General features: G+C 39.9%; 1 protein-coding gene across 1 annotated transcript in view; it reads left to right on the top strand.

The window, feature by feature from the left end:
• LOC121377757 (protein scribble homolog) overlaps window positions 1-18,453 on the top strand; it is a 130,043-nt gene that overhangs the window by 13,703 nt on the left and 97,887 nt on the right. Inside the window, exon 3 of the mRNA XM_041505844.1 lies at window positions 17,443-17,521. Within this exon, the coding sequence (XP_041361778.1) occupies window positions 17,443-17,521 (79 nt within the window). The remainder of the gene's footprint in view (window positions 1-17,442; window positions 17,522-18,453) is intronic.

The raw sequence follows: 18,453 nt of genomic DNA, 5'->3' as shown, positions 1-18,453 counted from the left end.
TTATCACCATTTTCTGTGGCCAGCTTGTCTGGTCCGTGTGGTACTGTAATAGTTGTATGTGGGACGTATATCTGTAGAAATTAATACAAGCACCACTACCAGTATAAACTAAACATTATTCTTTCTTTTTTCCTTTTATTCTTCTACCTCACTTCCCATCTATGTTCTCGGGTCATTTCAGTCAGTGCTCCACAACTGGTGTAACTATCCTGTCTGTGGGATGGTGCATATAAAAGATCCCTTGCTGCTAATTGAAAAAAAGTAGCCCATGAAGTGGTGACAGTAGGTCTCCTCTCTCAATATCTGTGTGGTCCTTAACCATATGTCCAACGCCACGTAACCGTAAATAAAATGTGTTGAGTGCATCGTTAAATAAAACATTTCTTTCTTTCTCTCAATATCTGTGTGGTCCTTAACCATATATATGTCTGACACCATATAACCGTGAATAAAATATGTTGAGTGCGTCATTTGACATGTAGTTTGACACCCAATAGCTGATATATTTTTCATGCTGGGGCGTCGTTAATCATTCATTCGTTCTGTTCTCGGGCAATGCAGTAAGCATGGGGTCTGGTAATCCATGAAAAGGCTACCACAAAATACAGACCCTTATATAGGTTACGACACATTTGTATTTTCTTTATTGTTATAAAATACCTTCACACATTGATAATGTGTTATTCATTCATATGGCTGGTCTAACTACTGATACTGTATACATCTTAGGGCTTCTAGAATTGTTTAATAATCCACTAGCCATGGGATCAGTGATTTAAAACATTTACTAGCCACAATTAAATATTAACTAGCCCTTCTTTACTTTAAGTTAATAATACAATTTTATTATAAAATAATAAGGAAATATTCCGGTTTTTAAAATATTGGTCTTTATAGTGGGGTAGTTTTAGTTCCAGGATAGTCTTAGTTCTGGGTGGTCGTTAGGTTGGGTTTTACTGAAAGCTACTTTTATCAGAGCTCTAGCGATATCAGTAAGATCAATCCATTTGAAGAAGATAGATATAAAAAAAACCCCAGAGATATGTCCTCTCCCACCTTAGGGAATCACTTTAAAAAATCTTTATTAGTTTTCAAATATCATCCACAATATCTCTGCCACTCGCCAAATTCGTCAATTGCAAATTTTTACAAGAATTGGTGAATTTTATTTCAATTTGGCGAAAAAAGATTGGGTTATAATTTGTATTTTGTTGGAAAATAGCTATAGGTTTGGCATTTTTTAGATAATTTAGTGAAATTTTCTGCTTGTCCAGAGCTGGCCCTGTCATGAAATCATTATTAAAATAATATTAAAACTTTGATCGGGTTCACCAAAGTGAATGCTCGTGAATGTTAGACTGACATAATCATCGGTTCAACGACAGACTGCAAAAAGATGAGTCGGGTTGTACAGTGTACAACCGTTTCTGTACCAGTTACAAACCGGCCTCGGTGGCATCTTGGTTAAGCCATCGGACATACAGCTGGTAGGTACAGGGTTCGCAGCCCGGTCCCGGCTACTATACCAAGACCGAGTTTTAACGACTCATTGGGTAGGTGTAAGACCACTACACCCTCTTCTTTCTCACTAACAACTAACCCACTGCCCTGGGCCCCGTTCCACGAAGCGATCTTAGCCCTAAGATCAACTTAAGTGCATAGAATAGCTAGGTAATCTTAGGGCCAAGATCGCTTCGTGGAACAGTGCCTAGGACAGACAGCCCAGATAGCTGAGGTGTGTGCCCAGGACAGCGTGCTTGAAGTTTAATTGGATATAAGTACGAAAATAAGATGAAATAAAATGAAGTGCCAGTTACAGAGAGGTAAAATAAGGGTTAGCAGAGATAACTGAATAAACAGAAAACCTTGCAAACTTAACAAAATTTTATTTTTTGTTACAAAATAACTGGATTTATGTCTTTTTAAAACTTTAATAGATAATTTGGTGATGAACAGAAAACCTCGCCAAATTATCTATTAAACTTCAAAAATGACATAAATCCAGTGATTTTGTAACAAAATATCAAATTTTGACATGAAATTATTTCTCTAAATTTAATTCAGTACCGTAATTGTTTTTAAAATTTGCAATTAGTGAATTTGTTGAGTGCCAAAAGTAGGTCTTTCCACAAAGTCAACGAACCCACAACAGGTTTTTAAGTTTCTTTTCTGGTTTTTAATAAAAATTTATGATTTGTTTTTAGAAGGGTTGGTTGGTTGGGGGGTGGGGGGTGCAGCTGTCCCCCTTTAATTTTTACTCAGAACCTCATCAACTTACATACATTATAATATACATGTATATTTATCTATGGTTTTAAATTTTATGGAAGTCTTTTCGTTTTCTTTTCTTTTTACACTTCATCGCTCACTTGACAATTAGTGCCATTCGTCTAATTTTTTTAAAATTATTTGCTTTTACTTAAATAAATAACTCGACTGGCATTTTATAATTTAAGCTTTAAAAAGCAAGAATAATCCCTCGTGTACTTTATTGATTTTTTTCCGAGATTACTGCAAAGTTCAACCATCCCACCTACTCTGTCGTGTTACTGTTTACTGAACAAGTCTTGACACTAATTATGAATTTCATTTTCCTCAAAATCTAATTTATATATACATGTGTTTGTATGCAGCTCAAATCTGTCTGTTTTTTTATCAAGTGAGATTATTAATCCTATTTTTAAATCCTTCTGTTCAATTAAAGGCGCACGTTCCTCGCCACGTGTACGTGGAGAAAATTATGTTTCCGAATTGCTTTCATCCAAACAATGGAAATATGGATTAGACTGAACTTTAGTAACACACTGAGAGTGGAAAAAAAGACCTTCAGAAATCATAATATTGAGAGGATTATGCGTGACAGGTTTTACTGTGACAAAATAGCACATCGTTATCTGGTCATATTAAAACATCTTCTGCGGCCTTTTACAGACTTTCGATGTGACAGAAACAGATGTGTAGAAGTAATATTCCACAATGAACAGCGTGGACTTGTGATGTTTAATAATGGTGACCAGGGTTTAAGCTGTCGCTTGCCAAATTGCCAAATGTGAACTAAAAGTTGAATTTGGTGAATATATTTCAATACTAATTCACCAAAGAGATAATTAAAACATCGTATGCTGTTCACAGAATAGATGTACCGCAATTTTTGCTGTTTGGCTGGCTGATTGAAACTGGAATGTGGCAATTTTTTTTTAGCAAATTCTCCAAATTGCTAATATATTACGGGCTTCCGCCTAAACCCTGGGTGACTTTATGGAAATCATTCTTAACCAGAAGTACAAGACATAGTATTAGTATACGTTTAAAAGGACCGCTTCCTACACCAGTGATATATTTTAAAATATTGCTAAACAAAAGTATATTTTCTATAGGCTGGCAGACTAGTAGAAATTCTGGCGGGTTAGTACATTTTAGATGGTTCTGGTCCGGCGGCCTAGTGAAATATTTTCCATTTCTGCACCCCTTGTTCAATTTCATAGCGTCGTACTCAAAAATTTCTTTCTAGCAGAAACCCTGTATATGGACATTATGTTAATATATCTCTTAAAAACTGAAGTTTTTTGTTTCGTCAACAACACCACTAGAGCACATTGATTTATTAATCATCGGCTATTGGATGTCAAAACATTTGATAATTTTGACATATAATCTTAGAAAGGAAACCCGTGAAATGTTTCAATTAGTAGCAAGGAATCTTTTTATATGCACCACCCAGGATAGCATATACCACAACCTTTGATATACCAGTGGTGGTTCTCTGACTGTTGCAAGAAATCACCCAAAGAGCCAACCGACGGGGATGGCTGTATAACAGATGACATAAAAAAGACGAAAATACTAGTTATTATTATAGTATTATATGCACCACCCAGGATAGCACATACCATGGCCTTTGATATACCAGTCGTAGTGCTCTGACTGGTGCGAGAAATAGCCTGAAGGGCTGATTGACTGGGATGGCTGTATAACAGATGGCATGAAGAAGGAAGGAAATATTTTATTTAACGACGCACTCAACAAATGTTATTTACGGTTATATGGCATCGGACATATGGTTAAGGACCACACAGATATTGATAGAGGAAACCCGCTTCGCCTCTTCATGGGTTACTCTTTTCAATTAGCAGCAAGGGATCTTTTATATGCACCATCCCACAGACAGGATAACACATACCATGACCTTTGATATACCAGTCGTAGTGCACTGGATGGAGCGAGAAATAGCCCAATGGGCCCACCGACGGGGATTGATCCCAAACCGACTGCACATCAAGCGAATGCTTTACTACTGGGCTACGTCTCACCCCTGACATGAAGAAGATGAAAACACTAGTTTATTAACACGGCTCTGTGCTATTGATCTCGATCCTCATCGATGGACTGGCAAAATGGGAAGCTTTACCACTGGGCTACGTCTCACCCCTGACATGAAGAAGATGAAAACACTAGTTTATTAACACGGCTCTGTGCTATTGATCTCGATCCTCATCGATGGACTGGCAAAATGGGAAGCTTTACCACTGGGCTACGTCTCACCCCTGACATGAAGAAGATGAAAACACTAGTTTATTAACACGGCTCTGTGCTATTGATCTCGATCCTCATCGATGGACTGGCAAAATGGGAAGCTTTACCACTGGGCTACGTCTCACCCCTGACATGAAGAAGATGAAAACACTAGTTTATTAACACGGCTCTGGTTGATCTCAATCCTGATCGATGGACTGGCAAAATGGGAAGCTTTACCACTGGGCTACGTCTCACCCCTGACATGAAGAAGATGAAAACACTAGTTTATTAACACGGCTCTGTGCTATTGATCTCCATCCTGATCGATGGACTGGCAAAATGGGAAGCTTTACCACTGGGCTACGTCTCACCCCTGACATGAAGAAGATGAAAACACTAGTTTATTAACACAGCTCTGTGCTATTGATCTCCATCCTCATCGATGGACTGGCAAAATGGGAAGCTTTACCACTGGGCTACGTCTCAATCCTGACATGAAGAAGATGAAAACACTAGTTTATTAACACGGCTCTGTGCTATTGATCTCCATCCTCATCGATGGACTGGCAAAATGGGAAGCTTTACCACTGGGCTACGTCTCACCCCTGACATGAAGAAGATGAAAACACTAGTTTATTAACACGGCTCTGTGCTATTGATCTCCATCCTGATCGATGGACTGGCAAAATGGGAAGCTTTACCACTGGGCTACGTCTCACCCCTGACATGAAGAAGATGAAAACACTAGTTTATTAACACGGCTCTGGTTGATCTCGATTCTCATCGATGGACTGGCAAAATGGGAAGCTTTACCACTGGGCTACGTCTCACCCCTGACATGAAGAAGATGAAAACACTAGTTTATTAACACGGCTCTGGTTGATCTCGATCCTCATCGATGGACTGGCAAAATGGGAAGCTTTACCACTGGGCTACGTCTCACCCCTGACATGAAGAAGATGAAAACACTAGTTTATTAACACGGCTCTGGTTGATCTCGATCCTCATCGATGGACTGGCAAAATGGGAAGCTTTACCACTGGGCTACGTCTCACCCCTGACATGAAGAAGATGAAAACACTAGTTTATTAACACGGCTCTGGTTGATCTCGATCCTCATCAATGGACTGGTAAAATGGGAAGCTTTACCACTGGGCTACGTCTCACCCCTGACATGAAGAAGATGAAAACACTAGTTTATTAACACGGCTCTGGTTGATCTCGATCCTCATCGATGGACTGGCAAAATGGGAAGCTTTACCACTGGGCTACGTCTCACCCCTGACATGAAGAAGATGAAAACACTAGTTTATTAACACGGCTCTGTGCTATTGATCTCGATCCTCATCGATGGACTGGCAAAATGGGAAGCTTTACCACTGGGCTACGTCTCACCCCTGACATGAAGAAGATGAAAACACTAGTTTATTAACACGGCTCTGTGCTATTGATCTCGATCCTCATCGATGGACTGGCAAAATGGGAAGCTTTACCACTGGGCTACGTCTCACCCCTGACATGAAGAAGATGAAAACACTAGTTTATTAACACAGCTCTGTGCTATTGATCTCCATCCTCATCGATGGACTGGCAAAATGGGAAGCTTTACCACTGGGCTACGTCTCACCCCTGACATGAAGAAGATGAAAACACTAGTTTATTAACACGGCTCTGGTTGATCTCAATCCTGATCGATGGACTGGTAAAATGGGAAGCTTTACTACTGGGCTACGTCTCACCCCTGACATGAAGAAGATGAAAACACTAGTTTATTAACACGGCTCTGTGCTATTGATCTCCATCCTGATCGATGGACTGGTAAAATGGGAAGCTTTACTACTGGGCTACGTCTCACCCCTGACATGAAGAAGATGAAAACACTAGTTTATTAACACGGCTCTGTGCTATTGATCTCCATCCTCATCGATGGACTGGCAAAATGGGAAGCTTTACCACTGGGCTACGTCTCACCCCTGACATGAAGAAGATGAAAACACTAGTTTATTAACACGGCTCTGTGCTATTGATCTCGATCCTCATCGATGGACTGGCAAAATGGGAAGCTTTACCACTGGGCTACGTCTCACCCCTGACATGAAGAAGATGAAAACACTAGTTTATTAACACGGCTCTGTGCTATTGATCTCAATCCTCATCGATGGACTGGCAAAATGGGAAGCTTTACCACTGGGCTACGTCTCACCCCTGACATGAAGAAGATGAAAACACTAGTTTATTAACACGGCTCTGTGCTATTGATCTCCATCCTCATCGATGGACTGGCAAAATGGGAAGCTTTACCACTGGGCTACGTCTCACCCCTGACATGAAGAAGATGAAAACACTAGTTTATTAACACGGCTCTGTGCTATTGATCTCCATCCTCATCGATGGACTGGCAAAATGGGAAGCTTTACCACTGGGCTACGTCTCACCCCTGACATGAAGAAGATGAAAACACTAGTTTATTAACACGGCTCTGTGCTATTGATCTCCATCCTCATCGATGGACTGGCAAAATGGGAAGCTTTACCACTGGGCTACGTCTCACCCCTGACATGAAGAAGATGAAAACACTAGTTTATTAACACGGCTCTGTGCTATTGATCTCAATCCTCATCGATGGACTGGCAAAATGGGAAGCTTTACCACTGGGCTACGTCTCACCCCTGACATGAAGAAGATGAAAACACTAGTTTATTAACACGGCTCTGTGCTATTGATCTCGATCCTGATCGATGGACTGGCAAAATGGGAAGCTTTACCACTGGGCTACGACTCACCCCTGACATGAAGAAGATGAAAACACTAGTTTATTAACACGGCTCTGTGCTATTGATCTCCATCCTCATCGATGGACTGGCAAAATGGGAAGCTTTACCACTGGGCTACGTCTCACCCCTGACATGAAGAAGATGAAAACACTAGTTTATTAACACGGCTCTGTGCTATTGATCTCGATCCTGATCGATGGACTGGCAAAATGGGAAGCTTTACCACTGGGCTACGTCTCACCCCTGACATGAAGAAGATGAAAACACTAGTTTATTAACACGGCTCTGTGCTATTGATCTTCATCGATGGACTGGCAAAATGGGAAGCTTTACCACTGGGCTACGTCTCACCCCTGACATGAAGAAGATGAAAACACTAGTTTATTAACACGGCTCTGTGCTATTGATCTCGATCCTCATCGATGGACTGGCAAAATGGGAAGCTTTACCACTGGGCTACGTCTCACCCCTGACATGAAGAAGATGAAAACACTAGTTTATTAACACGGCTCTGTGCTATTGATCTCCATCCTCATCGATGGACTGGCAAAATGGGAAGCTTTACCACTGGGCTACGTCTCACCCCTGACATGAAGAAGATGAAAACACTAGTTTATTAACACGGCTCTGTGCTATTGATCTCAATCCTCATCGATGGACTGGCAAAATGGGAAGCTTTACCACTGGGCTACGTCTCACCCCTGACATGAAGAAGATGAAAACACTAGTTTATTAACACGGCTCTGTGCTATTGATCTCGATCCTGATCGATGGACTGGCAAAATGGGAAGCTTTACCACTGGGCTACGTCTCACCCCTGACATGAAGAAGATGAAAACACTAGTTTATTAACACGGCTCTGTGCTATTGATCTCCATCCTCATCGATGGACTGGCAAAATGGGAAGCTTTACCACTGGGCTACGTCTCACCCCTGACATGAAGAAGATGAAAACACTAGTTTATTAACACGGCTCTGTGCTATTGATCTCCATCCTCATCGATGGACTGGCAAAATGGGAAGCTTTACCACTGGGCTACGTCTCAACCCTGACATGAAGAAGATGAAAACACTAGTTTATTAACACGGCTCTGTGCTATTGATCTCCATCCTCATCGATGGACTGGCAAAATGGGAAGCTTTACCACTGGGCTACGTCTCAATCCTGACATGAAGAAGATGAAAACACTAGTTTATTAACACGGCTCTGTGCTATTGATCTCCATCCTCATCGATGGACTGGCAAAATGGGAAGCTTTACCACTGGGCTACGTCTCAACCCTGACATGAAGAAGATGAAAACACTAGTTTATTAACACGGCTCTGTGCTATTGATCTCCATCCTCATCGATGGACTGGCAAAATGGGAAGCTTTACCACTGGGCTACGTCTCAACCCTGACATGAAGAAGATGAAAACACTAGTTTATTAACACGGCTCTGTGCTATTGATCTCCATCCTCATCGATGGACTGGCAAAATGGGAAGCTTTACCACTGGGCTACGTCTCAACCCTGACATGAAGAAGATGAAAACACTAGTTTATTAACACGGCTCTGTGCTATTGATCTCCATCCTCATCGATGGACTGGCAAAATGGGAAGCTTTACCACTGGGCTACGTCTCAACCCTGACATGAAGAAGATGAAAACACTAGTTTATTAACACGGCTCTGTGCTATTGATCTCCATCCTCATCGATGGACTGGCAAAATGGGAAGCTTTACCACTGGGCTACGTCTCAACCCTGACATGAAGAAGATGAAAACACTAGTTTATTAACACGGCTCTGTGCTATTGATCTCGATTCTCATCGATGGACTGACAAAATGGGAAGCTTTACCACTGGGCTACGTCTCACCCCTGACATGAAGAAGATGAAAACACTAGTTTATTAACACGGCTCTGTGCTATTGATCTCGATCCTCATCGATGGACTGGCAAAATGGGAAGCTTTACCACTGGGCTACGTCTCACCCCTGACATGAAGAAGATGAAAACACTAGTTTATTAACACGGCTCTGTGCTATTGATCTCGATCCTCATCGATGGACTGGCAAAATGGGAAGCTTTACCACTGGGCTACGTCTCACCCCTGACATGAAGAAGATGAAAACACTAGTTTATTAACACGGCTCTGTGCTATTGATCTCGATCCTCATCGATGGACTGGCAAAATGGGAAGCTTTACCACTGGGCTACGTCTCACCCCTGACATGAAGAAGATGAAAACACTAGTTTATTAACACGGCTCTGTGCTATTGATCTCCATCCTCATCGATGGACTGGCAAAATGGGAAGCTTTACCACTGGGCTACGTCTCACCCCTGACATGAAGAAGATGAAAACACTAGTTTATTAACACGGCTCTGTGCTATTGATCTCGATCCTCATCGATGGACTGGCAAAATGGGAAGCTTTACCACTGGGCTACGTCTCACCCCTGACATGAAGAAGATGAAAACACTAGTTTATTAACACGGCTCTGGTTGATCTCAATCCTGATCGATGGACTGGCAAAATGGGAAGCTTTACCACTGGGCTACGTCTCACCCCTGACATGAAGAAGATGAAAACACTAGTTTATTAACACGGCTCTGTGCTATTGATCTCGATCCTCATCAATGGACTGGCAAAATGGGAAGCTTTAGTAATTAAAACGGCTGCTTTTGTCACTTGCTGATGGGGGGCACGTAAATGTCTTTGCCCGGCAGTATATTATATATACCTGTAGTCGGAGAGTCGTCTGACATACTTGGTATCTGAACGTGTAGTTCTTACTGGTGCACTGCAGGGTTTCTGCCAGAGGGTAAAACAGGTATGGTGCCATACCCAAATTGTTTTGCAGATTTTTAAAAGATTTTTTTGTAAGTTTTTGACAAAATTAATTACTCTTATCATTACTGTATGACCCTAAACTAAACTGAACCCATTTTCTTTAAAGTTTCTGGGGGTGGCCCCCCTTACCCCCTACACACATTTAAATATTCAATTCCATAGCACCATACCCAAAAATTTCTTTCTGGCGGAAACCCTGTTACGTTAAAGTTGTTTTATAACACCACTAGAGCACATTGATTTTGCAGGTAGATCTTATGCTGGGTACATACATGTATAGTTTGGTTTTGTAAAAGATTTTTTTTTCCATCTGATGTTAGGTTTTTAAAATAATGTTTGTTAATACGCTGCAATGAGATGAATATCTACATGTAGGGATGCAACTATGTTTATGGTATGCGAGACATTTAATTCCAAAGATTTTTTTTTTTTTTTTTTTTTTTGAGGTGATTGTTTATATGTTTTACTAGTAAGAGACTAAGCATGCTTGTTTTTGTGGAGGGGGGAGGTTGGTTTTTTTTTTGGGGGGGAGGTATTTATGTTTTACTTGTAAGGGAACAAGCATACTTTTTTTTTTTACGCCTATCAATGATGGGTCATATAATGGTCTGGTGTTGTTTGTCCGTCCGTACGTCTGTCTGTCAACGTTTTCTTGTAAATCCTTGTCCAGACCATATCTTGCATACAGATGCATACAGGACCATCAAACCTCACATGTGAGAACAGCTTTGAATGGTGGTGTGTCCTGTTTTATTACTAGTCACTGTGACCTACTTTTCATGGTCTACTGCACATAACAGTAAATCCTTGTCCAAATCATATCTTGCATACAGATGAATACAAGATAATCAAACCACATGTAGGAACAACTTGTGTTGGTTGTTGGTCCAAAACACACTGTTCATCCATCCCATTGCAAAACTTTCATATAATTAGACTTGAATCATACCAATAACATATTCATTAATACAGATATGGTTTTCCATCAAACTCCTGATGGGTGTATCATGTACCTAACCAGTACTCTTGTTTATGTATTTGGGAGGTGGTTGTTTATATATTTTACTGGTACTTGAACAAGCGTGCTGTTATGAATGGCTGCGTGGTGTGATTGCCTGCTGCAGTAAACATGTGAATTACACACATATATGTAGACACATAGATGTTCATGTCCCTTACCCCTCTAATGGTTCACATTCTCAGCGTGGAATGCAGATATGCATGTAGTAAAGTTTATCTTATCTACAAGTACACCATGATGTACTGTGACTCTGATCTCTACAGAAGAATGTTATGTATGTATATGTGTCTAGTGAATAGTTGTGTACATGCAAATGGTCCTTGAGAAAGACAGACAGAAACAGAAATGGATAGGACAGACAGAAGGGCACACAGAAAGACAGACAGAAAGACTGAAGAGCAGAAAGAGAGACAAACAGACACAGAATGGTACACAGATATGCATGTAGTAAAGTTTATCTTATCTACAAGTACACCATGATGTACTGTGACTCTGATCTCTACAGAAGAATTTTATGTATATATATGTGTCTAGTGAATAGTTGTGTACATGCAAATGGTCCTTGAGAAAGACAGACAGAAACAGAAATGGATAGAAGGACAGACAGAAGGGCACACAGAGAGACAGACAGAACGACTGAAGAGCAGAAAGAAAGACAAATAGACACAGAATGGTACACAGACCGACAGGAAAAAAGACAGACCGACCAACAGACAGAAGGGCACACAGACCGACAGAAAGAAAGACAGACCAACCAACAGATGGAAAGACACACAGACAGACATAAGGGAACACAGACTAACATATGGAAGGACACACAGACAGATGGACGGATGTTAGTGGCTGTCTGTCAGGCAAAATGTTTGGATCAACTGTATGTTACTGTATGTAGCATCATTCAGGAAACACATGTGTATTGTTTTATAAAAAATGTGTCTCTAAAAAGAAAACAACTGAACAGTTGATACATGTAAATGGAATGGAAGAAGAATCTACTGTTGCTGTGTTTTGGGGTCATGATCAGACGGGGGGGGGGGGGGGTATGGAGGAATCAAAAAGAGGGTAAGAAAGAGAAGATAAAGGTAAAGAAATTTAGAGGAAAATAAAGGGAAGGAAATTTAAAGGGAGGCAATTAATGAGGAAGATGAAGGGCAGTTGAGAAAAGGACGGGAAAGGGGACAAGGAAGTCAGGATGAGAGTGGAGTGGAAAATAAACAATCTTTGAATGGATCTACCGAGGTGGTTCGATCCTGCGACGCAAGCACCTCAGACGTGCGCCCAACCAACTGAGCTAAATCCTGCCCCCCTTTGTAGATGATGCCGCCGACGACGACAGGAGTTTTGTGCATTATTCAGACTTGTTTTTACCCACATACATGTGTACATCATATATATCCTTCATATCTATTAATTATTATAATACCAATTTTTATAATGATAATGCATTAGCAGGCATCATTTTGTATTCAACATTTTAATTGGAGACATCCACATGCAGCTACTATTTAACATTTTCAGGGCCCGAACTTAAGAATTTGTCTCCCATGGCAATTTTAAAAAGAATTGCAATGGGTGAAACAGTCCACCGACGGCAATTTTAAACCTGCCTTTGGCAATTTTTTTTAAAGTGACATTTGCAGGAAATAAACCTGACTGAAAGGCTATCTTGTTATATGTAGACATTTTTTAAATGTGCAAGCGTTAAATATTGGCAGATAATGTACACCAGGTGTATACATTTCGCCATTGTTGAGGAGCTTTACCGACGGCACAAAAGTGCCATCGGTGATGTTCTCTACCTACGGCAATTTTTATCTCAACGACGGCAATTGCTGTCGATGCCGCCGGTAGGTTCAAGCCCTGCATTTTAGAATTATTGATCTGTGAGGTCTGCATAGCGCGAAGCGTGATGGCGATATTGAACAAAATGTTTTGCTGAGTAAGTGGAGTGAGACCTTGAGATTGTGGAGATGTACGGTGTGTAGATCAGATGTACGTGCAACTGGGGAAAACCCAAGGGTTTACTAAATGCATCGATCATCTGACCACTTGTTCTAGTCCGCGGATACACGACCGTTTAGCCAAATCCCAGGTCTAATAAATAACAGTGTGGTGATATTTAGAGAAACACATAATTCTGTGTTTTGAAAAGAAGAGAAAAGAAAAGAAAAAAGGTATTAATGTATTATTGGTTTCTCTACTGTATGTAAAACACATTATTATATCACGTTAGTGAAATATCTTAAAATATCAGTGAAATAAAAGTGTATCACTCAGTGACAATAAACACATTTTTGAGTGAAAATTTCACTATTTCACTCTAAAATGTGTTATCGTCACTGTAGAAAGTCTTATCTTCACTATAAGAAAGCCGGAACTATTTTGCTACTGGCATTTTAAAAATAAAGGTAAATTGTCAAAAGTTATATAATAAATAGAAATTTTCGTGTTTTTATCTCAAAATTTTAATATGATTTATATCAAGCACGACTCGTGAGATATGATTGCAAACTTCACTCGATGAAATATAAATCATATTTGACAAAAAACACGAAATATCCTCTATTGACATACATGCACACTGTAGAATAATTAAGGTTCTTTAAAGACCAACACATTTGGAAAAAAGAGTTAAAGTTAAGTTTGTTTTGTTTAACGACACCACTAGAGCACATTGATATATTAATCATCGATTATTGGGTGTCAAACATTTTGTAATGGTGACACTTAGAGATGAAACCCGCAACATTTTTCCATTAGTAGCAAGGGATCTTTTATATGCACCATTCCACAGACAGGATAGTACATACCACAGCCTTTGATATACCAGTCTTGGTGCAATGGCTGGAACAAGAAATAGCCCAATATGGCCCACCAACGGGGATCAATCCTAAGCCAACCGTGCATCAAGCGAGCGCTTTACCACTGGGCTACGTCCCGCCCGTTGTACATATATATATATATATATATATATATATGTATATATACAATATGCAGGCTGTGAAGATACTAGAATTCAGTGCTCCAGGAGGAGACGTAAGATTGTTGGATGGAATCCCAAAGTATCTTAACGACATCAGTAGTCAATGATTACTAAATCAATGTGCTCTAGTGGTGTCATTAAACAAAACAAACTTTGTACATACATGTGAATCAGAGAACATTTTGTTCAGTATTGTGTCTATGCTATGTAAATTTCAGAGATCGCTACTCAATTTAAAAATTTAATTAAACAGTAGTTGCTAATCAATTGTCAACTAACTAGAAATGTTGCTATCAAAATGTTGGGGATAAAATGTTCCCTGTGTATGTCTGTTACATACAATGGGTGGGACATAGCCCAGTGGTAAAGCGTTTGCACGATGCGCAGTCTGTCTGGGATCGATCCCTGTTGGTGGGCCCATTGGGCTATTTCTTGTTCCAGCCATTGCTCCACATCTGGTGTAATAAAGGCTGTGGTATGTAGTACCCTGTCTGTGGGATGGTGCATATAAAAGATCTTTTGCTGCTAATCAAAAAAGAGTAGCCCATGAAGTGGCGACAGCGGGTTTCCTCTCTCAATATCTGTGTGGTCCTTAACCATATGACTGATGCCATATAACCCTAAATAAAATGTGTTGAGTATGTTGTTAAATAAAACAATTCTTTCTTTCTGTTACATACATAAACACTATTACTATTAGTCTACAGTGTTTACTATTTTTGACTGAAACAAGTCTGGAAAGGCTAGCTCTGCAGACTATTTATGCATAATTTACACTAAATGCAGAATGGTTAGTTACTGAAACGACACTTCACCTTGTTAGTGGTCATGAAATATTGATATATCCGATACGTACACACACGAACCTGTTCTGTGGTGATTTTCTTGAAACGTATCAAATTATTTGTTAAGTCTGTCCTCATGGTAATTGACAAATCTGCTAGCATCCCGTGGGAAATGGATGCCAATAACAACTAAACAAGGTCGTCAAGGTTAGTCATTTGGTGAAGTTTCTTTGAGGCTGGCTACAGCCACAGTGGCAGGGCTCGAAATTAGTGACCTGCAAAAAGCAAAAAAAATAAATGGTCCATTTTGTAGACATAGCATTTGGCACTCGCCTGATGTACAGCCAGTATAAAATCGATCGTTGTCAGTGGACCCATTGGGCTATTTCTCATTCCAGCCAGTACACCATGTCTGGTATATTGAAGACCATGGTATGTGCTATCCTGTCTGTGGGATAGTGCATATAAAGTATCCTTTGCTACTAATGGGAAATATAGCGGGTTTCCTTTCTAAGACTATATGTCAGAATTACCAAATGTTTGACATCCAATAGCCGATGATTAATAAATCTGTGCTGTAGTGGTGTCATTAAACAAAACAAACTTTATCAGTTGAAATAGAAACTCACCTACAGGTACTGCCATTCCCGCTAAATTTACAGGTCAATTTTCAACAAATGATTGCAGTGTGCGATTTTGGTTAAAAAAAATTAAGTGTCATAAGGACTCCCTGTTTGCAGATCTTTAGAATTCGCCACCAACCCAGCGAACCATGCTGTGCATCTCCAGTAGAACAGAAAACACACTAAATGTTTTGCATGAAACCATGGAAAAGATCGCTATTCAAGACTGCTTTCCCAGGATTTTAAGATATATGTTGACTGTGTCATTTCGAAGAATCAATGTAATTTGTACAGATAACTTTTACGAGCCATGCAGGCTTATATGCTAGTCAAGCTAGAGAGTTCTACATGGTTTTTGCTAGCCTCGGGCTTCAGGACTCTCCTCAAAAATTGCACACTGCAATTATCTCATCTGCTAGGTTTCAGTAGCTTGTGATTCTGTTACATACTCTTCAAAAAAACATAGGGGAACTCTAATAAGAATTTACAATTTCCAAAATTGTAAGGTATATTAGCTGTGGGGAATGGTTATATGATAATAGTGAATTAACTGGGCAAACATTACAACCGGTAGTTAAGTGTTACAGGAGGTTTTATGAACATCAAAGATCTTGAAGGATGATTGGGGTCAGACGTGAAATTTGTAAGTTCACTTTTTTTTATTAGTAAATCGCAAATTCAAACAATAAAAATTACTAAAAACAAACAATAACAACTGTATGATCAACAGAATGAAAAAGATTGACAGAAATAATGTTCCACAATGATTAATCGACCTTCCTGGAAATGGTCAAAATCGAGAATGACACCCCACACACTTGTACTAGGCAACTGCGTGATGCACATGCAAACTATGGAATGTGCTTTACTAGGATGTCTGTGGTCAAAAACATATGTTCGTTCTAATAGTTGATATTTGATATTAACACTAATATTTCAGGTTCCCCTACTTTTTTTGAAGAATATTTTAATTCCATAATGCTCAAGAATACATCTCAGAGGTCATAATCCCCCCCCCCCCCCCCACACACACACACACACACAAACATGATTCCAAACCCTTCCCTCATCCCATGCTGTCAAGATTTATTTACTGCAGGTCATATTTTGTCTTTGTAAGACATATTTCCTTTGGCCTGATCTAAAAATTAACACAAAAAATTAACACAAAAAACAACAGCAGGCCATAATTTATATCCATTTCAAGCCCTAATAAGGGCTCAACATTTGCTCTAAAAATGAACTTGTCCTATAGCACAAGTGTCTTGTCTATTTTTTTCTTGTCCTTTAGCACAAGTGTCTCATCTATTTTTACTTGTCCTGTGTAAAATGTGCATGTATGTTATGATGTACGTCTTCTATCTTGTCTTGTCCTGGTTTTAAATTCAAGCAGTATTACGTAGCCCAGTGGTAAAGCGCTCGCTTGATAGATTCCCGTCAGTGGGCTCATTGGGATATTTCTCGCTCCAGCCACTGCACCACCACGGTACATCAAAGGCTGTGGTATGTGCTATCCTGTATGGGATGGTGCATATAAAAGATCCCTTGCTGCTAATCGAAAAGAGTAGCCCATGAAGTGACAACAGCGGGTTTCCTCCCTCAATATACATGTGGTCCTTAACCATGTGTCCGATGCCATATAACAGTAAATAAGATGTGTTGAGTGTGTCGTTAAATAAAGCATTTCCTTTGTTTACCAGGTGCTAGAGCTAATTATATGTCTAATTTCTAAGCGGAGAGAATCACAGAACTCTGTACACTGAAAAAATAAATCCTCATGGAAACCCGCATCCATCATACTGCTGACTGCTATGTACTATATATACAGTACCTAAGTGCCTTGCAGTTGATGGCTTAACCACCACTATAACACGTTGATAGGTTTGCTTTGTTTTCTAATTTCAGAAATTCAAGAGATTCCTGAGAATATCAAGTTCTGTAAAAACCTGCAAGTCTTGGATTTCAGCAGCAATCCCTTGATGAGGTACGGCTATTTTATCATACGCATACCATACGGAGAATACTACGTAAGTGACCGGTGAATACCATAAACTTGTCTTACAATGGTAAGCAATAGAAATCTGCGTGTGCTGTGTAGTGAATACTTTATGAGTGCCTGTGAGATACCATTTATCTTACGAGGCGTTTGAAAATGTATAAATTTTGCTAATGAGTTGGGGAAATAAATGGCCAGATAGAGTTTAATGATATATTGAAACCCCTCTAAACCAGACACCCACAGGACAAGTCTAGTTTTAAGTGGTATCCTGTTTAGAGAGGTTTGCTTTAAAACGAGACCATGAAAAATGTCCGGTATTGGGAGAATTCTGGTATGTATACATATCGGTTGTATTGACAATAGATACTTTGCCCAAGAGGTGTTCTGAGGGCAGGGGGTGGGGATGGCAAGGTGACATATCAAGCTCACCTGAGGTACAATAGGTGCAACAGCTACATCAAAGGCTGTGGTATGTAATGTCCTGTGCTGTTTGGAAATTACACTAAAAAAAGCCATTGCTGCTTTACAAGTAGGGGTTCCCTCTTTCTCCACCAAGCCATGTTCAACAAATGTTTGAGAAAATCACTAGCCCTAACAGAAGCTTTGGTTAGTGCCCTGTGTATTATAGTAATATATTTAACAACTGTCACTAGCCCAGACCAGAAATTGACTAGCCCAGACCAAACATTGGCTAGCCCTGACTAGAAATTCACTAGTCCAGACCAGAAATTCACTAGCCCTGACCAAAAATTCACTAGTCCAGACCAGAAATTCAATAGCCCAGACCAAAAATACACTAGCCCTGACAAAAATTCAATAGCCCAGACCATAAATACACTAGTCCAGACCAAAAATACACTAGCCCTGACCAAAAATTCAATAGCCCTGACCACAAATTCACTAGCTCTGATCAAACA

This window comes from Gigantopelta aegis, chromosome 7, assembly GCF_016097555.1.
Source record: "Gigantopelta aegis isolate Gae_Host chromosome 7, Gae_host_genome, whole genome shotgun sequence".
Taxonomy (NCBI): Eukaryota; Metazoa; Mollusca; class Gastropoda; order Neomphalida; family Peltospiridae; genus Gigantopelta; species Gigantopelta aegis.
This window is presented reverse-complemented; position numbering and strand designations above follow the sequence as displayed.